Genomic DNA, 17,510 nt, shown 5'->3' on the forward strand with positions numbered 1-17,510 from the left:
CTGGGAGAATCACAGCCTTTTAATTCCTCCCCAGCACTTGCTGCTGCTTCTAAAGAGCTGCTGGCGCTGTCTGCCTTCAAGTGGCTTTCACATAATACAGACTGTCAGGCTAGATGAACATCACAGTCCCTTCTGGCCCTAAAATCTGTGAATCTAGAAATTAGAGGGCACCAGCACCTCTTTGTTTCTGTCTGATTTAATCAGGGGAATCATACGTTCTCTTCATCCCCCTTATTCCTTCTCCCCCTGCATCGTCTTTAACCAAAGATTAATCTTCCCTCTGCTGGTGCCCAAGTCTGGCTAAGAGCACTAGAAGGGATCAGACACTTTCAGCCTTGCCTTGGGATTTTCTCCCTGGGCTGATCACAGCAAAGAGCTGTTCTGCACAGGAGGGAAGACCAAGGTGCTTGGAGGCTCTCCTGTCTGCTTTAAATCCCAGCTGAACACTTCAGGCTCCAGATTTAGCCCTTTTGGCTTTGTTAAAATCAGTATGATTTTGTGCATAGATCTAAAAACCTTTTTGAGCTGTTACTGAGCATGGGAAGATGGATAACTCCATACGGTCAGCTGTTCCAGGAGGAGATGCTCCAAAATAAGACCAGAAAACAGAGACTGGGGAGCTACTTAGGATGGGACCCCAGGGGTGCTGGAGGGGTTAAGAGGTGACAGATTCCAGCTGGGAGCAGTGACCCAAAGGGCCATAGGAGGAGATGGGATTGGCAGGCACAGGTAGCAGGGGACACGGACCACAGCAGGATGCTAAATCCTCTGCTCTCATGGGGAGAGGCTATCATAGAGCAGGGCAGTCATAGCAGCATCCTCTGTGCTATGACTGTGCACAGTCAGGGGACCACATGTCTATCCCAGTTGTAACCCCCCCTTCCCCCAACAGAACCTGATGGAGGATCTGCCCCAGACCATTTCAGAAGCATCCCTCAACTTTTCTCCTCTGCAAATCCATCCCAGTTCCCAGCCCTGTCTCTTCGGAGATGCTGTGGTCAATAACTCCCCAGGAGGCTGCTATTCTCCCTTTGCTTCCCACCCTCCTACTTGTCTCGGCATCTCGGCATTCATGCCTTTTGGCCCTCCCTCAGCAGCAGGCGAAGAATAAAGGGGCGCCGAGCACGACATGGGCTGCAGGGATGCTGCGAGACGGTGGAAGGAAAGCCCGAATTGCTGCATGCCTTGAGGTGGGAACGAGAGATCAGGGCTGGGAGAAGGGGAGGATGCACACACGTGCTTTTTTTGGGGGCGGGCGCTGGGGTTTGGGCACCTCGGTCCTTTCTGCGCCTTTAAAACCTGAGCTGGGATGTGATGAAGAGGAGGGGCTGGTTGGAGCGGGATGTGGCATTTTGGCTGTGGGATGATGCTGCTGTTCCCCACTCTTGGTGCAGCACCTCTGGAAGCATCCCGTGTGGACCCCCATCCCCACGGGAGGGATGCTCAGCATTGAAATGCCTAAAAACGAGCGTGGTAAGGCGCATCTACGTACCACCAGAGTGCAGGGTGCCTTGTCACTGTGCTGGGCTTTTGCTGGCATGCACTGGGAGAGAGCCACTGAGCTCAGTAGGGTCATCCTGGTTGAAGCCCATCTGTCAGGCAACGAGTGGCAGGGCTGTTTGTAACCCTTATCTTTCTTCTCCAGCCACACATCCAACCTTGCTGGGCCAGCTCTGAGCGGTGACATGCCCTGGGTGCAGGCTCCCATGCTGCTTGAGCTTGCAAAGGGTGCTGGTTCTTGATGCCTTCACCCTAGTTCCTTGAAGATGGGTCCTCAGCCCCCTCAAGCTGCTAATGCTGCTTCACTCAGCCAGAAAGCACTGCTTGAAAGGATTTGTGAAAGGCTGAGGGGTAAATAGAGAGGCTAGGAGCTCAAGCTGGCTCCATAGCTGTGTGCAGTGTCACCAAGGAGAAGCCTCGTGTCCTCGGGACTGCTAACCCAGGTCCTGCTAATTTCTAGGTGAGCCCCAGGGGTGTCACCTAAGCCTCACAGAAGGCAGCACGAAAAGGGAGCACAGGGTATATGAGTGACAGAAGGTCCATGTCCTGCTTGGACCCAGAGTCTGAGGGATTTTGTTCCTGGGAGAACAGCAGCTGTGGGGCTGATTTTGAGAGTGTGGTGAAGAAAAGCCCCTTTCTATCCTATCTGAGTTTTGAACACTAATTTGGAATGATTGTGAACTTTCTGGATGGCATCCAGGCTCCCACCGATGCCTCCCAAATACCCAGAAGAGGTGACTGGGATTGGGGAGCAGGTGACAGTGCCCGAAGCACAGTGATTTACGCATCAAGGTGACAGCACAGGTCGATGCCATCCCCTGCTTTGTGCTGCCAAACCTAAGGCGCTTCCGACACACCATGTCCGCGGTGATGACAAAATAAACCGAACCCACGAGTGCCGATGGGATGGGGCTATATGGGGCTGACCCTGTGTCCCCCGGGGCCGAGGAACGGGGACGGCGGGGCTGTCCCGGTGGGCGCGGAGGGGGGAAGCAGAGCCGGAGAAGAGACGGAAATGTTTAAATAGCGCCTGCTGCATCCCGCAGCGCTCGGCTCTGTTGCAGTCATTATCTAGGGAGCGGATGCACAGGGCTCTATGGGGACCGCTAATGGGCCGATTCAATTTCAGCTGGATGACGCCACTTAGGTAAGCATTAAGAGCTCCAGCTCCGGGAAAGCGAGCGGCAGAGAGAGAGAGGAGAGGGAGAGATGCTAACGGGCAGCATTAAATCCCTCCCTCCCTCCCATCCTCCACGCTGCCCCCATTCACAAGGACCTGCCTGCATTCACAAACCCGAGCCGGGCAGCCCTGCAGGGCTCTGCCTCGCTGCCCCCGGCTCTGGGGCCGGGGGGGGCGGCCGGTGCCCCATGCCCGTGCCGCCCGGCGGCTCCTAGGGCTGGGCACGGCGGATGGAGCGGCCGGCGGGGTGAGTGGGGTGCGGGACACGGGTGGGTGCGTGGGGTTTTGGTCACGCGTGGAGCGTGGGATACGCGTGGCTGCCGGTGGCGGTGCTGGGTCTTGGGGAACATTCACGGGGATCCACGCGTGAAATGCTGGACAAGAGTGGGGTATGTGTGGAGGGGCTGCAGGTAGGGACCTGGCCATGCATGTGCCCATGTGTGGGGAATGAGGGGGTCCTGCTTGGAGGAAGCCCCCTCTGTTCCCACCGGAGTGCTCTGCAGAGCTCATCCCCAGCTCACAGCCACCTCCAGTGCCTGTAAATCATTTGCTTTTACTATCCTTCCTCTGGCCCATTATCACACGAACTTTATATGTTTGGGGCTGCTGCCGGTCATAAAGCTCACCCGGTTTCCGGAGCTGGCATGCCCGCTTGGCAGGCAGGGTGTGAGGAGGAGGATGCTGGGGACACGCTGCCCTGCTCCCCACAACAGGCAGGTAGGCAGGGAGGGGGTGGCAGTGCTGTGGGAAGAGGGCAGGGACCTGCTGCAGCTCCCCCGTGCCTCGGGCAAGGAGCGATTGGAGCAAGTGGGATTCTGTGGGGCAACAGCAGGGTCCTCCCCCTGGGTGTTCAGTCCTCCTCTCTCCCATTCTACTGGACCAGGGGATCCCTAGTTCCTCTATCTCTCTGGGGACACCCCAGCTCGGGTCCCAGAAAGAGACATTTTGTCTAACTCCTACATCTGGGGATTGTAGGTCCAGGAGCACCTGGACCCAGGTTTGGTGCCATGGGTTCTCCAAGGAAATGGCGTGCCTCAGGTGCTGCATCCAAGTCCAGGACCCAGATCTTAAGTGTTCAGGTTGCAGCGCGCTGTATTCCTATTGCCAGCTCCTCTCTGCCTCCTGTCCCCCCGTGTTGCAGCATCCTCCACACTGCTCCTCCTGCCTAAGCATGTCTTTACTTATTGCGTGTGGGATTGGGTGGGAGTAGCTGCCCTTTGGCTGCTCTCAGTCTCCCAGTTCTACCATCCCCATCCCCACAGACTCTCTGCTGTCCCAGGTCTCTCCCTTTGGGTCACATCTCACTTTCAGCCCCCCATGTGAATCTGCCCAGGGCCCCCCGTCTGCCTGGTTCGAGTCCTAATGCCCAACCACATCAAAACCCAGCACCCAAATGAAAGGGATGGACACTGAGATGTGAGGAGCTCCAGCTGCACTGGATGTCCTTGATATGGGATCTTGGTCCTGAGAGATGCAGGAACCCACTGAAGCTGCTATGCTCCCTGTTGCATGGTTCCATCTGCAGACTGAGACGCATCACATCTCTTCAGGGGTCTGGGGACTGCAGCTCCTCAAACTGTGTGTGCTTCAGTGAGAGCTTGGCTTGCAGGGCCCATTCTGGAAACATGCTCTCACAGACTATGCTGGGTTAGCCATGCCCTCCTGGCTCACCTTGTATTCCCACTAAAGAAATCCATTCCCAGTCGGCTGTGGGTATCCAACAGTGAGCTATCCACCACTCACATTGCTCTGCAAGGGGCAAGCATCTCACTCAGGGTGGCTTGAAAGTGGGCTCCTTGCAAAGGAAAAAAAAAAAAACAAAACAAAAAAGCCCACAAATCTAAGCAGATGCTTGCATTTTCTTTCCGGAAAGGGGGATGGGAGAGGGCACTTCTTGCTTTAACTGTCAAAGTAAGTTGCCTTTGCTTTTCCTGCACTTCAAGGTCAGCCTTAGCTAATGAAAATCAATCTTCCCTCTGCCTCTCTCTGCTGCATGAGCAGATTTACCTGTGGCCCCTCACCTACTTGCTGGTCTTTGCTGGCCACAGGAGCTCCTATAGAACAGCCTTCCTGTGGGCACTGTGACAATGCCGGTGTCACCCGCAGATCAGATGTTTGATCTGCCAGGGAACGGCTTTGTTCCAGGGAAGTTGGCTGTGCACACAAAGCACATATCCAACTGAAATCTGGACTGGAAGTTCTTGGGGGTACTGGCATGCAATGAAGCACATCCGCATGGCGCTCCATTTTTGCATGGCAGCTTTGGTTAGGAGCAAGGCAAGATGCTTATATCAGCTTTGGGGTTAAATAGAAGTCTGCCCTTTTATGATGGGGATGTGAATGGGAAATCTGGGCACGACACTACAAAATGCAAGGTCTTGGGGAGTCCCAGACCCTGGCCAAGCACATGTTGTATTAGCGGTGATTTGTTGCTGTTACTTGCAATTAAATGTGTTTTGTTCCCCTCCTTCCTTGTGTCCCTGGCTCATGACAGTTTCCTGAGCTGGAGATGCTGTTCCCAGCTCTATCACTGGACAAGTCTCAGCACTGAGCTTCCCTTCCTCAAGGGAGGACAGGCAGTGCCCATTGGTGCTGGCAAGAGTTGAGGAACTTCTGTGGAAGGACACAGAGCATGGGAAGATGCTGCATCCACTTGAGCCAAGGGACAAGTCTCACTGTCCCAGTGTTTGGAAATGTCCAGCCAACATCCTCCTGGGCTCAGAAGTGCCTCAAGTTGTTTGTTAGGAACAAGATGTTAGGAAGAAATTTTTTACTCAGGGCAGTGAAACCCTGGCACTGCTGCCCAGAAAGCTGTGGCTGCCCCATCCCTGGAGGTGCTCAAGGCCAGGTGGGATGGGGCCCAAGGCAGCCTGAGCTGGTGGGGGCAGCCAGCTGATGTCAGTGGTTGGAGCCAGATGGGCTTTGATGTCCCTCCTGACCCAACTGTTCTGTGATTATGAAATTCATTAGGAGTTCAGTAGGTTGCAGATATGGACCGTTACGAAGCATAACACAAATGTTCCTCTCTCTTCCCACCTCATCCTTTAGGACTTTTAGATGTGCCCTGATGCCGCAGGCTCCCCCAGCTCCTGGCGATGCAGCTCTCTTCCAGCGTGGCTGAACTCAGCTGTGACGAGACGATGGAACCCCCGGCTGAGGACTTCCAGCAGGTCCTGTCCATCGACCAAATCCGCTCCATCCGTGCCAGCAACAACTACGTGGAGAGGCCAGCCACCTGCTTCCAGCAAGCCCGCTCCAACCCGTCCCTCTCGCAACCACCGCACAAGCAGGAGTGGACTCAGGACCGCCTGGCATCCTCCACGCTGCAGGACCTGCACCGCAGCCACAGCCAGCAGCCCCACATGCCGCCCTTGCAGCAAGCCATGAGCCACTCCAGCACAGCCAGCTCCGTGTCCCAGAGCACCACCGCCTCCGAGCAGCGCCTGCTCAGCGCCCTGACGCCGTCCCACTCGGGCCACTCGCTCATCCGGACGCAGCCCAGGGCCGGCGAGCTGAAAGCGGAGGAATCTCCCTTGAAAGGGGTGGTGGAGAAGGGCAGCCTGCACGGCGGGCACCTCTTTGTCTGTGAGGAGTGCGGGCGCTGCAAGTGTGCCCGCTGCACGGCCGCCCGTGGCCTGCCCTCCTGCTGGCTGTGCAACCAGCGCTGCCTGTGCTCCCCAGAGAGCCTCCTCGACTACGGGACTTGTCTCTGCTGCGTCAAGGGCCTCTTCTACCACTGCTCCAGCGATGACGAGGACACCTGTGCTGATGACCCATGCTCCTGCGGGCCAGGCTCCTGCTGTGCCCGCTGGGCTGCCATGAGCTTCCTCTCCCTCCTCATGCCCTGCCTCTGCTGCTACTTTCCCACCTTGGGGTGCCTCAAACTTTGCCAGCGGGGTTACGACGGCCTGAAACGCCCCGGCTGCCGCTGTCAGACCCACACCAACACGGTGTGCAGAAAGATCTCCTCCTCCAGTGGCACGCCTTTCCCCAAGGCACTGGATAAGCCGGTATGACCCTCCTGGGGAGGACAAGCAGACAATTCCTCCTAATCCTCTCCCATTCACCCCCATTCTCCTCTGGCTGCCCCTGCTCTGCAGTGCTTCCCTGCCCCCTGCCTTCCTCCTAGGAATGAGACTCAGGGTCCCTGGGCCATGGCTCTTCCCGTGGTAGGAGGAGCTGGGACCATGCATCCCAAGCTAGAATCCTCCAGGAGCCTGGACCTGTTCTCTCCTTCCAGCACTTTTCAGAGGTGGTCTCCATTTACTCCCACTGCCTACGTCCCTCATCTTCCAGGTGCTGCAGGGTCCCACCAAGCAGCAGCAGCCTCCCTGCCTGCTTGGAAGCCATCAAGAGATGCCAGTCAGATGGCACCTCATTTCTCCTGCCTCCGAGAGGAAGGGAAATTGTGGGAAGATTTCAAACCTTTCAGCTGCTGCCCAGCTGCAGTGAGGGGAAGGTTCCCCTGGGATGTGATGGAGAGCAGGATGCTGGTTTGGAACAACTATTAATTTCTTCATACCTGGAGGTGAAGGGTCTTCCTCCAAAGTGCAAACCATGATGGGATGGGAGAGAAGATGATATTGTCACCCATCTCCATCCCACCACTGAGCAGATGCAGCTCCCATTCTATACTTCCAGGCTTGTCCTCGAGTAGGGTGAAATAGCCATGGGGACAGAGCTTTGTCCCAACACCCTGTTCCCTAAATCTGCCTTCTGCCTGTCTGGTACCTTCCACCAGCACTGAAATCACTTTAAAAAAGTCCCCAAACCCAATTATCGACAGCCAGCTCTTCTCTCCCCGCTGCTTAGCACTGATCTGAGGTGGGGGTCCTGTTTTGGCTTGGGGAAAATGGAGAGTTGAAGGGGGTTTCCGCAGATGGGACCCCAACCTTCCTTCCCTGCAGAAATTGCCTTTGAGCCCTCATCTTGCTTTCCTTGGCCACCAGTATGCCACAGCACTGTCACTGCTGAGGGTATTCTGTAACAGTGGGGATGGGGCTGAATGGAGCCGTTGGGCTGGGCCATGTGCAGACCATGATATGGGGTCAGTGCTTCATGGTTTACGTGCTGTGATGCTAAAAGGCCAAACCCATTGCTGCAGCTGTGGGCAGATTCTTCCAGACCTGGGCTTGGCCCCATCTCCGCTTGCCACTGGTGGGTCAGGGGAGCTTGGAGCTGGAATTATGTCCCAAGGCTGTCACTCCTCTGAGACACAAGTGTGTGCAGAGGGAAGTAAATGGTTCCCCTGGAGAAATATATGCAAAGTCTCCCTTGGCTTCCTCCAAGACTCTGCTGTCCAGGGCTTGTCCATTGCATTCACTCAGCCACTTCTTTCCGTAGAGTTCTGTGGATCTATTTTTGTACATATAAATATAACGTTAGGATGGCTAGGACTATTACTAATAATATCCATGATACTGCTGTGAATGGTGCCAGATGCAAGGTTTGGCTTCCTGGTACACTTCCACATTCTGGAAGATGATTTCCTGATCTGTTTATCACTAATCCTAGACCTTGAGTTCCTAGGTAGTCGGGTGAGGGGGAAAGGGAGGTATAGAGGTTGCAGAGAGGGAGTAGGATTTAGTGCTGGCTGTGGGATGAGCCAGGAGGTAGCATTTCTTGATGGGATTCATCTTCCCATACATTTGCTATCTAAAAATCACAGCTGATCCAAGCTCCCTCTGTTGCGGGGAAAAAAAAAAAAAAAAGAAAAAAGAAGCAGTTCCAGGGAGTGATTCATCCTCCTCAGAAACATTAATTAAAATGTGTGCTGCTGGTGCTTGACTCCTTTGATTCTAAGGGAGCTACATGTTGATGGTGTGAAGGGGAGGTGAATCCCATCCCTGGTGGAGAGTTTGTGCCTGGGGTGTGGTATGGGCATGACCAAAATCCTGATCCTAGTTTCACTCAGAGCCCAAGGGGCATTGATGGAAGATGCTTCTAAAGATGCAGAGCCCACCTCTGTGAGTGGTAGAGAATTCAGGATGATGCTGTGGCTTACAGCAAGGATCTTGTTCTGATAAGGAGGGAGAAGATGATGCCTGTGCAGTTTTGCCATTTGGGTTTTAAGGCAATGACCTTCTCAGACAGTAGCCTGTACGTGTCTGTACCAACACAAGATCAGTCCGTCTCTGTGGCAATCAATTATAAAATACATCACAAATGTTTTTATCCATATGTCAGCAGTTGCTTGGCATATGGGTATTTCCAAGTGATGTCTGGGGGAGAGGCTTCCACCAAGAGGCATCCTTCCTTTTCTCTTCACTTATCTATTGGTGCTGATTAATTTATTCCACCTAAAAAGTGTAAAACTCTTTTAGGGGAAAAAGTCCCTTTTTTTTTTCATTGAGGATTTGAGGAACTGGCTCACTTCAACAAGAACGGGAAATAGTTCATTGAAACTTTCAGAAGAAAACTAATGAACAGAATTTTCCAACTTGCTCTACTTTGATTTTTTTTCCTCCTCCTTTTTAAGTGGAGCCGTCTTATAAATTTAGTTACCACCTCTGTATCTCTGCAAATCATTGCTTCCTCTCCTGATGGTGGAATGACTCAACATGTGAAGCTTCATAATTTTCACGGCCTCTCAAGTCATGCAAGCATGGGGTGATCTCCAGGTGCTGGAGCCATAGGATGAGAAGATGGCTGTCCAGATACCATCTCCTCGGAGCCAGTTTGCCTTGGCATAGTGCAGTGAGGTGGAACCCAGCACTACTATTGCAGCATATTTACCTTCAGCAATTGGTAGGAGTCCAGGATGCCGTCTACCTAATGGGCTTCTTCTGGGTCAGCACGGAAGTTCCATTTCCAATAGGGAATCATGCCATACCAGAGTACAGGGCTGAGGAGTCCAGCCAGGTCTCTTGAATGTCTCACCTCCTATAAAAGCCAAACTCATGAGATATATTTTATGGAATATGGGGCATGTAGAAAGGAATTGGAGAGGGCCCAGTTGGGCACAGAGGGCTGTCAGACCATGCAGAGCCTCAGCTGGACTGTGTTGAAGGTCAATCAGAGCCATGTTGAGGTCTTACAGTTGCATGGACTGGAGATGTTCAGAGCTGGCATTTGCCAAAAGCTCTCCGAAGATGCCAGTTCCAGTTCGCTGAGCCCATCTGGTGTCAGGGAGGCTGTGGGTAGCCTCTGATCATGTTTATTTTTCCTGAGCTTTTCTAATGTCTTCAGACCAGTTCCATCCTGCTCCCTTCCCGTTTCTGGCTGCTGGATGGTTCAGTTTCCCTTCAGAGAGGGCTCCAATTTTGGTTGGAGTTGTGAGCCCCTTTCCTGCCCCACCCTGTAATGAGTCAGATAACATCTGCTCCAGATGTTTGTGTGCGGCTGCTTGCCCTGACAGTTTGGGTGTCTCTCTGTCCCGACGTGTCTTTCTTGGTTTTGGAGAGTCGCATGACAAGTCCTCTGTTTTCCATGCACTCTTGGGACCTGACAGGGATGGAACTGCTTCGCAAGAGAGCGTTTCTCCACATTGTGCATCTGTGCTGGTCATGGGCCCCTTTCCCAGGAAACATGCAGGGCTTTAGGGCAAATTTAAGGAGAGATGCTCAGGTGCCAAGGAGCAGGAGGCTGGGCAGGAGCTGCTGAGCAGGACCTGAGCTCCCCCTGCTCTGCTCCTCCCATCTTCTCCAAAGACTCCTGATGGTGCTTGCTTTGTGCTATGGCTTCTCTCAGCCCTGTTCCATTCCTTTAATACAGCGTGATCGGTCCCAGCACTGTTGAGGAGGAGTCACTGTGGACCAACCTGAAGCACACATCCTATCCCAGTTTCCCCAGTCTTCCCAGTGGAAGTAGGTGATGCTTGGGGTGTAGCCCAGGTTGGCACCCATCCCTGGGAAAGCTCTTTGTCTCCCACAAAAGCAGCTGCTGCCAGCCAAGGACATCAAAAAACAGTTGGCAGGATTGGATTTTGGGGGGGAAGGTCTTTGAGATTTCATTCTCAGATTCCCATAAAATTCTGTTGAGTCAACTCTCCCCTATCCTCACATATGATTCAAGAGAATGGTGGGGAAGTATCATTGGCCAAAAATGCCAAAGCACAAAATTACAGTTTATCGACAGCTGCTGTAGTGCAATAAAGAGGGATGAACTGGGTTTACAGGAGTGGAATGCACCAGGAAAGAGCATGCCATGCCCCAAGCATGCTGTTTCCAGCACCCGCTCCGTTCATTTGCTCTCTCTCTCATTCTGGTCCACGGGTATTTTGAGGCTGGAGAACACTGAGAAGTCTTTGGATATCGGAAGGTCTATCTTGCTGTGACCAGTGTACAAGAAATGCAGAGAAGAGATCTTCCCCTATCCCACCTGAAACCCATTCTTGTTCTTCGGTGGAAATGAAGTGAGTGAGGAGCCCATGGAGTCCACTTCTCTAGGATATGTACAGCAGCTGGAGGTGGCTGGTTCAGATCTGAAGCAAAGCTATGACCTCCTATGGGCTCACATGCTTCAGGGTATTTCTTGGTGAGCACCAGGACCTCTTGCAAACATACAAAGGGCTCCAAAAGGAGCAGAATCAAATCCTCCCCGATGAATTGCTGGTGCGGCTGGTCCCCTCCTTCCCTGCTGAAGTCCCTATCCACCTTCTCTTCCTCATCTTCCCACCTCCTGGCAGTTCCCTCAGGCCTTCGTGATGCTCAGTGGATAGGCAGCCGCCTGCCTCCCCAGCGTCCTCAGCACAAAACTCTCCCAAGAAGGGAGGTCCCCTTGGCTTCAAAGGAGAGCATCATACCAAGAACCGAAGCCTCTAATTCTCCATTTAACTGGTACAAAGGCATTCTGTACAGTATATAAAGAGATCCCTCCCTGGCTGCCTTTATTTGGGTTCCTTTCTATAAGGTATAATACATGTTTATAACCTGACGGCTGTTTTTTTTTTTGACAATACTCTTGTAAATTTAAAAGGAAAAAACAAACAAACAATAACAACAACAAAAAAAAACTCTAAAAAAACAACAAAGTATTTATTTCAAAAGTTTATTTTAAAGATAAGAAAAAAATAACCTATTTATTTTAATGCACCTCCTTCTGTTTGGTTTTCTTCTCTTGCAAAGCTAATAACTGATAACTGAACCACTGCTGAGATGAAAGAAGTAATTCTATGGGTGGCTTCACAAGCCCACTTAGAGCAACTATTCAATAAAAATATATATTAATTTTGAAAGTGTCTGCTTGTCTTCGTGACAGCCAGGGCATGACTCAGGCTCCTGCTTTGGCAAAGCTCTGAACAGGTGCTGGCTCTGTATATGCACTGCTGGCATGGGATGGGTGTTGGTGGGGATCCTTTTTGGCTCTGTGACACCTCCCCTCTTCTGCCGCTTAACAAAAACCTCAAAAATCTCAGTGTTTGACTCCCTGCTGTGGCTGTTCCAGGTCCTTGAAGCATGGTGGGTTCGTGGGCAGCAAAAGAAGGGACTGAGGTAAGACACCCCTGAGATCGGTTGGGGTTTGGCCCCAAAAACACATTTCTGAAGCCTTTTCTGGAGTGCATTCTCTAATGCCTCTCAGCATAGAGCCTTTTCTCGCGCTGTTTCATTGGCTTTGGAGCCTGTCTCTGGTACCAGAACATGCTTTCCAACACATGTGCCAAGCCCTCACCACAGCATTCAGGATCTGCTTCAGGGTTTTGGAGGACAGATGTGAGTCCAGTCCCTGCTGTGACTCATTCTTCCCCTGCTTCTAAAACAAAAGATGACTTTGGGCCATTTGTCATTGCCAGAGTCCCTCTTAGGCACAGCCAACCAGTTTGGTTCCTAGATGCACAGCTTGTTTTAACTATGTTACAGCCTTTTTAGTTTGTGTAATACCACCTTTCCACGCCTACTCTGTCCCTCTCAGTCCATGCCACCGATCTTGTGGGTATCTACAGATCTTTATGAACAAGGCAAGGCAAGGAAAGGCAAGGAAAGGCAAAGAATGGTAATGCAGATTAACAGAGAGCGACAGGCAAGTGGCCCACAGGCAGTCTGAAAGAGATGGTCACCACTCACTTGGACACTTTCATTCTCTTGTACAGAGAAATTCATAATAGCCCCAGGAATCACAAACAGTCCTGGTGGTTGGGCTTTCTTCTTAGAACAGGTTGACTCTTTGAACTGCATGATCTTTGCTATTTGCATCCTCGTGAAGACCAAGCGCTCCACAGGCTCAAGTTTATCCCAGACCAGCTGGTGTTGGCACTGGGTCACAGTCACGTAGTGCTGCTACCAGGATGACTGAGCCACTTTTGCAGGTTTAGCTGAGAATAAAAAAACACCTCCTCTTGGCTAACACCGCCCATTGACATTCAGACCTGAAATGCCCTGTGCCATGTTGTCGCAGCAGAGGAAGCCCAGTTTCATGAAACACTCCCTTGGAGGTACAGCAGAAGTGGGTTTCCACTTTTTTGATGTTGAAATCCTCCCTTTGGAGGGAACAAAGCCAGGCTGAGCTCAAATCTCTCCTCGATACTCAGGAGTGAGCCAATGCTTTGCTGGAACTGGAAGCCCACCATTAGCCAGCAGTCCTTCCCAGCCCGAAGAGCAAGGGTAGGCGTCTGCAGCTGAGAGCTTGGCTGTCTAGACAGCAGTAAGAAATGGGCCCTCTTAAGGACTCATTCATCTCTTCCTAAGATGGCTAAATAGGTCAGATGACTCATGCCCTGAAAGCGCCTATTTCTCTTTGCTGACTACAAAGGGGAAGGAGCTCACAGCAACTCTGTGCTGAAGACAGCTGAAGGTAAAGGATCTGAAGGCAAACCTGCAGATCCAACACGCTGTCTGTGACTTCACTGATGACGTGGATGGAGTGATGAAGGAATATTTAAATGCTAGCTGTTCGTTGACCCGCACTGAAGGTGGTGAGCATGTGGGAATCCAGGCCTGCAGACCTGCATAGGAGGAGGTGGAAGGTCAGATCTCATTTGCGCCAGAGGCCGCAAGGACCACAGAGTGGGAATTTAGGCTGGAGGAATTTGCTAACCTGCTTTTCCACGACCACCAATGCCTCCTACGTCTTCCACAGTCATCCTTTAGGTAGGGCTGAGGGCAACTTATTGCCCTGAAAATCCTTGGCCACTGCTCTGAAGAATCCAGTGCTGGTGGGTCTATGCAGATGCAAGATCACAGTGTGGTGGTGTCGCCAGCTCTGCTTTGCGTACCACTGCTCATTGATGTTTGGGACATGGGGCCTGGAGGAATCACAGTTTTGGGATTTATTGGGGGCAGTGAGGAGGGCAGCTGGGAACCTTGGAAACTGCCCACACAAGAAATGACACCTGCAAAAGCTTCTCCCACAGTGCAGCTGTGATGCAGAGGGGCTCACTCCCTACAAAAGGGTCTCCGTGACTCCAGTGGTGGCTGCATGCTTGTGAAAAATGACTGTTTTTCTTATAAGCACCCCAAAACGCCTGCAGTTTATAGCACTGTTCTGATATTACAGACTCGTGCTTTGGCCCTGCAAAGCATCACGAGGTTGGCTTAAAAAAATCAAGATGCAGCTCACAGCAGATTCTTGTTTTTTCACTGCTGCTTTTGGAGGCTGACTGAGTCATGCTCACAAGCCTCTTTTGCCAGACACCAGGGCTAGCAGCTTCACTGAAATAATTAAATGGAACAGAGGTTCTCAAATAAGCCCCAGGGTTGGCGCTTAGCTTGTGGCCCAGATGTGGCAGCATGGGGAGCGGAATGGGACTGGACACTCCAGGCACAAGTCAGAGAGCCCAGGAGACTGCAGTGTGTGGGAAGGACCCAAAATTGGGGTTTGCTGCAGAACCCACAGTGAATAACTATAACTCTGGCTCATCAGCCAGCTCTTCAAGCTCTCCACTGGAGCCTGAAAAAGGTGATACTTTGGCAGGGCTGGGGCACACTCCTGTCCTCCTTTTTCTCCATGTTTCTGGCACTCAGAAGGTTGAGGATATTTCTTCCAGACATGTTCAGAGCAACATTGTTTTTCCAAAATGGAACTCAAGCTCTGAATTCTCCCGGGCAGCGCCTTAAAGGATTTATTTCCTCTACCCACTTCCCCTGTGTCTTGCTGTTATTCCTGAGGACATTTGCATGAAACAGTAGGATCCCTGTCTTTTGATGTGCAATTATCATCTGCAGAAATGACTAATCAATTAAGGACAGTCACTACCAGGCTTTCTATTTATTTCTTTCTCATTGGAACCAGAGTGAATGTGCCCTTTTTCACAGAGAAATTGCTGTTTTTTTCCAGCCATCACTGCTGAAAACTCCCCAACGGATCTGAAAATTACATCATGTCCTCTTTGGTCCCTGCTGTTGTCACCACCAGAGCTGAGCTGGCCACATGGCTGACAGTGAGCAGGCAAATAAGCTGCTCATGTCACCCTGGGGACATGCCAGGTATGGCTCAGTTCACGCTTGGACAGAGAAAGCACAAAAGCCTTGTGCAGTGAGCAAGCTCAAATCTACTTCATGGGGGTCCACCGTGAGAGGTTCAGCCAGAGATCCTAGAGGCAAACAGCAGGTCGGGACATCCCTTGAGAAGTAGGGAATTTGGTTTTGAAGGGCTTTATGCTGTGCTGAAAACAGGAGAAATCTGCAGAGGTGGAGGGCTAGTTTCTCTCTTCCATATGCATCTGATGGCATTGATGTCTTCTTCTGTCTCTTTATGCTACCATCTGTTCCAGCGTCTGTCCCTGCCTCTGTTACATGAGGTTGGGCATAAATAGATGGACATGGAACCAGAACAAAAGGGCTAAGGAAGCATGATGAGTCCTGGGACTACCAGCACAAATCACTTCTCTCTAGAGCCATGGAGACTTTGGGGTGTTGGTGGGTGCTCCCCCAAATAAAGGGGTGAACGTGGGCATTGACCAGAAGTGCATTCTTAGAGGCAACTATATATGAGTTGTGTACACAGCGCAGGGACTGAAATGACAGTCCAGGAGGTCCTGGGATCTCACCTCCATCCCGACAGTACTGAGAATCATAGCATTGTTAAGGTTGGGAAAGACCTGTAAGATCAAACTGTCCATCACCAATACTGCCCACAAAACCATGTCCTCAGTGCCACATCAACCCTTTTCTTGAAGATTTCCAGGGATGGTGAATCCACCACCTCCCGGGGCAACCTATGCTAATGCCTAATTTTGGAGAAGAAAATTTTTCCTAATTTCCTGAACCTGAACCTCCCCTGGTGCAACTTAAAGCCAGTACCTATCATCCTGTCACTGTTACTGGGGAGAAGGGTCCAACCCCCACCCACCACAGTCTCGTATCAGGGAGTTGGATTTGGGAATGAGGTTTGCTGGAGGCTTTGCAGCTTTTGGACGCTAGCACCTATTGCTGCAACGTGCCCCAAAGACTGCACTTCTCCCCTGCTTTCCTCCAGGAACTCTGTGAGACCCTGAGAAGGGGCTGAAAGCAGGGGGTAGCCCAGAAGATGAGAACAAGATGAAGCTGAAAGAGAAGCAGAGCTGTTTTGTAACAACGTCCCCCAGGGAGAGATCACACCACACCAGAGACGTGCCTCTGGAGAGGTGCAGCACGCACGGAGGTGACCAAATGAATTGACACCAGGCAATTCTCACCGGAGCTAATGAGACAAAGTAATTGAAAATAAATGAAGGAACATGACACCTGGCTGGCAGATCAGTTATCTATAGCGTACCTTTCCTGAAATAACCGCTTCCTGAACATCATACACTGAGGCAAAACCAAGGAGATGCACACATAAAATAGGCCACTCCAGCAGGGACCTGAAGGCCCCTTTATTTTTAATCGAAGCTATCAGAAGGGTTAATTGGATGGTGTGCAGCAGTGCCCTCTGTCTGGGGTATGGCTCCCCTTGCCACCCATGGGTATGGTGCACTCAATCAAAAGGATGAAGTGCCCCATTCCTCTTGTCCTTGGCTGAACTTTTGGATTGCAGTGCAATGCGAAATGGGGAATTCTCTGCTCTCCAGCCTTTGGGAATATCCCTGAATATATCCCGGGGAGAGCTAGGATGTTTTCATCTTTTGGATAATTAGGGTGAGAGAGGGAGTTCTCAATTCAGCTCAGAAATGCCCCCTGAAGTCTGCTTAGAGGCTTATAGAAGCCCCTGACCTTAAACTGGTGGTCTGAGAGGATCAGCTGGAGAATCAGTGCATGGGACAGTGTTTGTCCCACAGAGCTTGGTGTGTCCATCCCTTTGCAGAGGTGGAAGCAAAGGAGAGGAGGGAAGAGCAGTATGGGTGGGTTTACACAGTTGTGCTGACCCCAGGAATTAAACTCACAGCCAATTGCATTCCAACCAAACCACCCTGTGGTCCCCATCACTATGGGAATTGGATCCACAGAGGCAGACACAGGATGTCCTGTGCCAAAGGAGCATTTCTGTCTCCCCACCCTGTATCACTTGGTAGATGGCTGCTCCTGGGTTAGCTTTGGGTTTTCCTCTCTGAGAAAATGAAGCTGGGTTAAATGTTCCTTAGGAAGCTGTCCTATCAAAGCTCTGCTGTCTCATGGAGACACTGCAAGCTTTTCCCTTTTTATTTCTGTCCTTGTTCTAAAAAGGAAAGGAGCAAGGGCAGAAAGGAGGCACATGTACTTTTTTGTGCAGAGCCAAAAAGAGATGACCAAGAGGCTGATCTATGCCTTAAAAAAAGGGGTGGCTTCAAGATGTGGTGGCCCAAGAAGAAATGGGTCACACTCATTGGAATGGGTTGAGGACCCCCCCCCAGCACTGCCCCATGACTGAAGTGTAGGGTCTGGGAATAGGGCACCTCAGCATGTTCCTATAGACTCTTCCTTTGGACAGAGACCATGGAAGAGGAGAGACATTGGGTGCCTCTTTTACAATACCTACAGGGCTCTTCTGTGCAGAGCAA

At 51.6% G+C, this 17,510-nt stretch overlaps 1 protein-coding gene across 3 annotated transcripts; it reads left to right on the forward strand.

Moving 5' to 3' along the window:
- Window positions 1-1,076: 1,076 nt before the first annotated feature.
- Window positions 1,077-11,855, forward strand: SPRY3 (sprouty RTK signaling antagonist 3). 3 transcript variants are annotated; one of them, XM_085230758.1, is made up of 2 exons: window positions 1,077-1,190; window positions 5,729-11,855. In XM_085230758.1, the coding sequence occupies exon 2, from the start codon at window positions 5,776-5,778 to the stop codon at window positions 6,694-6,696; it is 921 nt and encodes a 306-aa protein (XP_085086884.1). In that variant the 5' UTR covers window positions 1,077-1,190; window positions 5,729-5,775; the 3' UTR covers window positions 6,697-11,855. The 3 variants fall into 3 exon arrangements, with proteins under 3 accessions (XP_085086884.1, XP_010713606.1, XP_085086883.1); XM_010715304.4 differs by lacking the exon at window positions 1,077-1,190 and adding an exon at window positions 2,493-2,647; XM_085230757.1 differs by lacking the exon at window positions 1,077-1,190 and adding an exon at window positions 2,682-2,927.
- The last annotated feature ends 5,655 nt before the right edge of the window (window positions 11,856-17,510 follow it).

Source organism: Meleagris gallopavo, chromosome 9, assembly GCF_905368555.1.
Source record: "Meleagris gallopavo chromosome 9, MGAL_WU_HG_1.1, whole genome shotgun sequence".
In the NCBI taxonomy this organism is placed as follows: domain Eukaryota; kingdom Metazoa; phylum Chordata; class Aves; order Galliformes; family Phasianidae; genus Meleagris; species Meleagris gallopavo.

Bases quoted from the DNA above. Each gene is read 5' to 3' on its own strand.
- SPRY3 (XM_085230758.1), top strand. From the start codon at position 5,776: ATGCAGCTCTCTTCCAGCGTGGCTGAACTCAGCTGTGACGAGACGATG.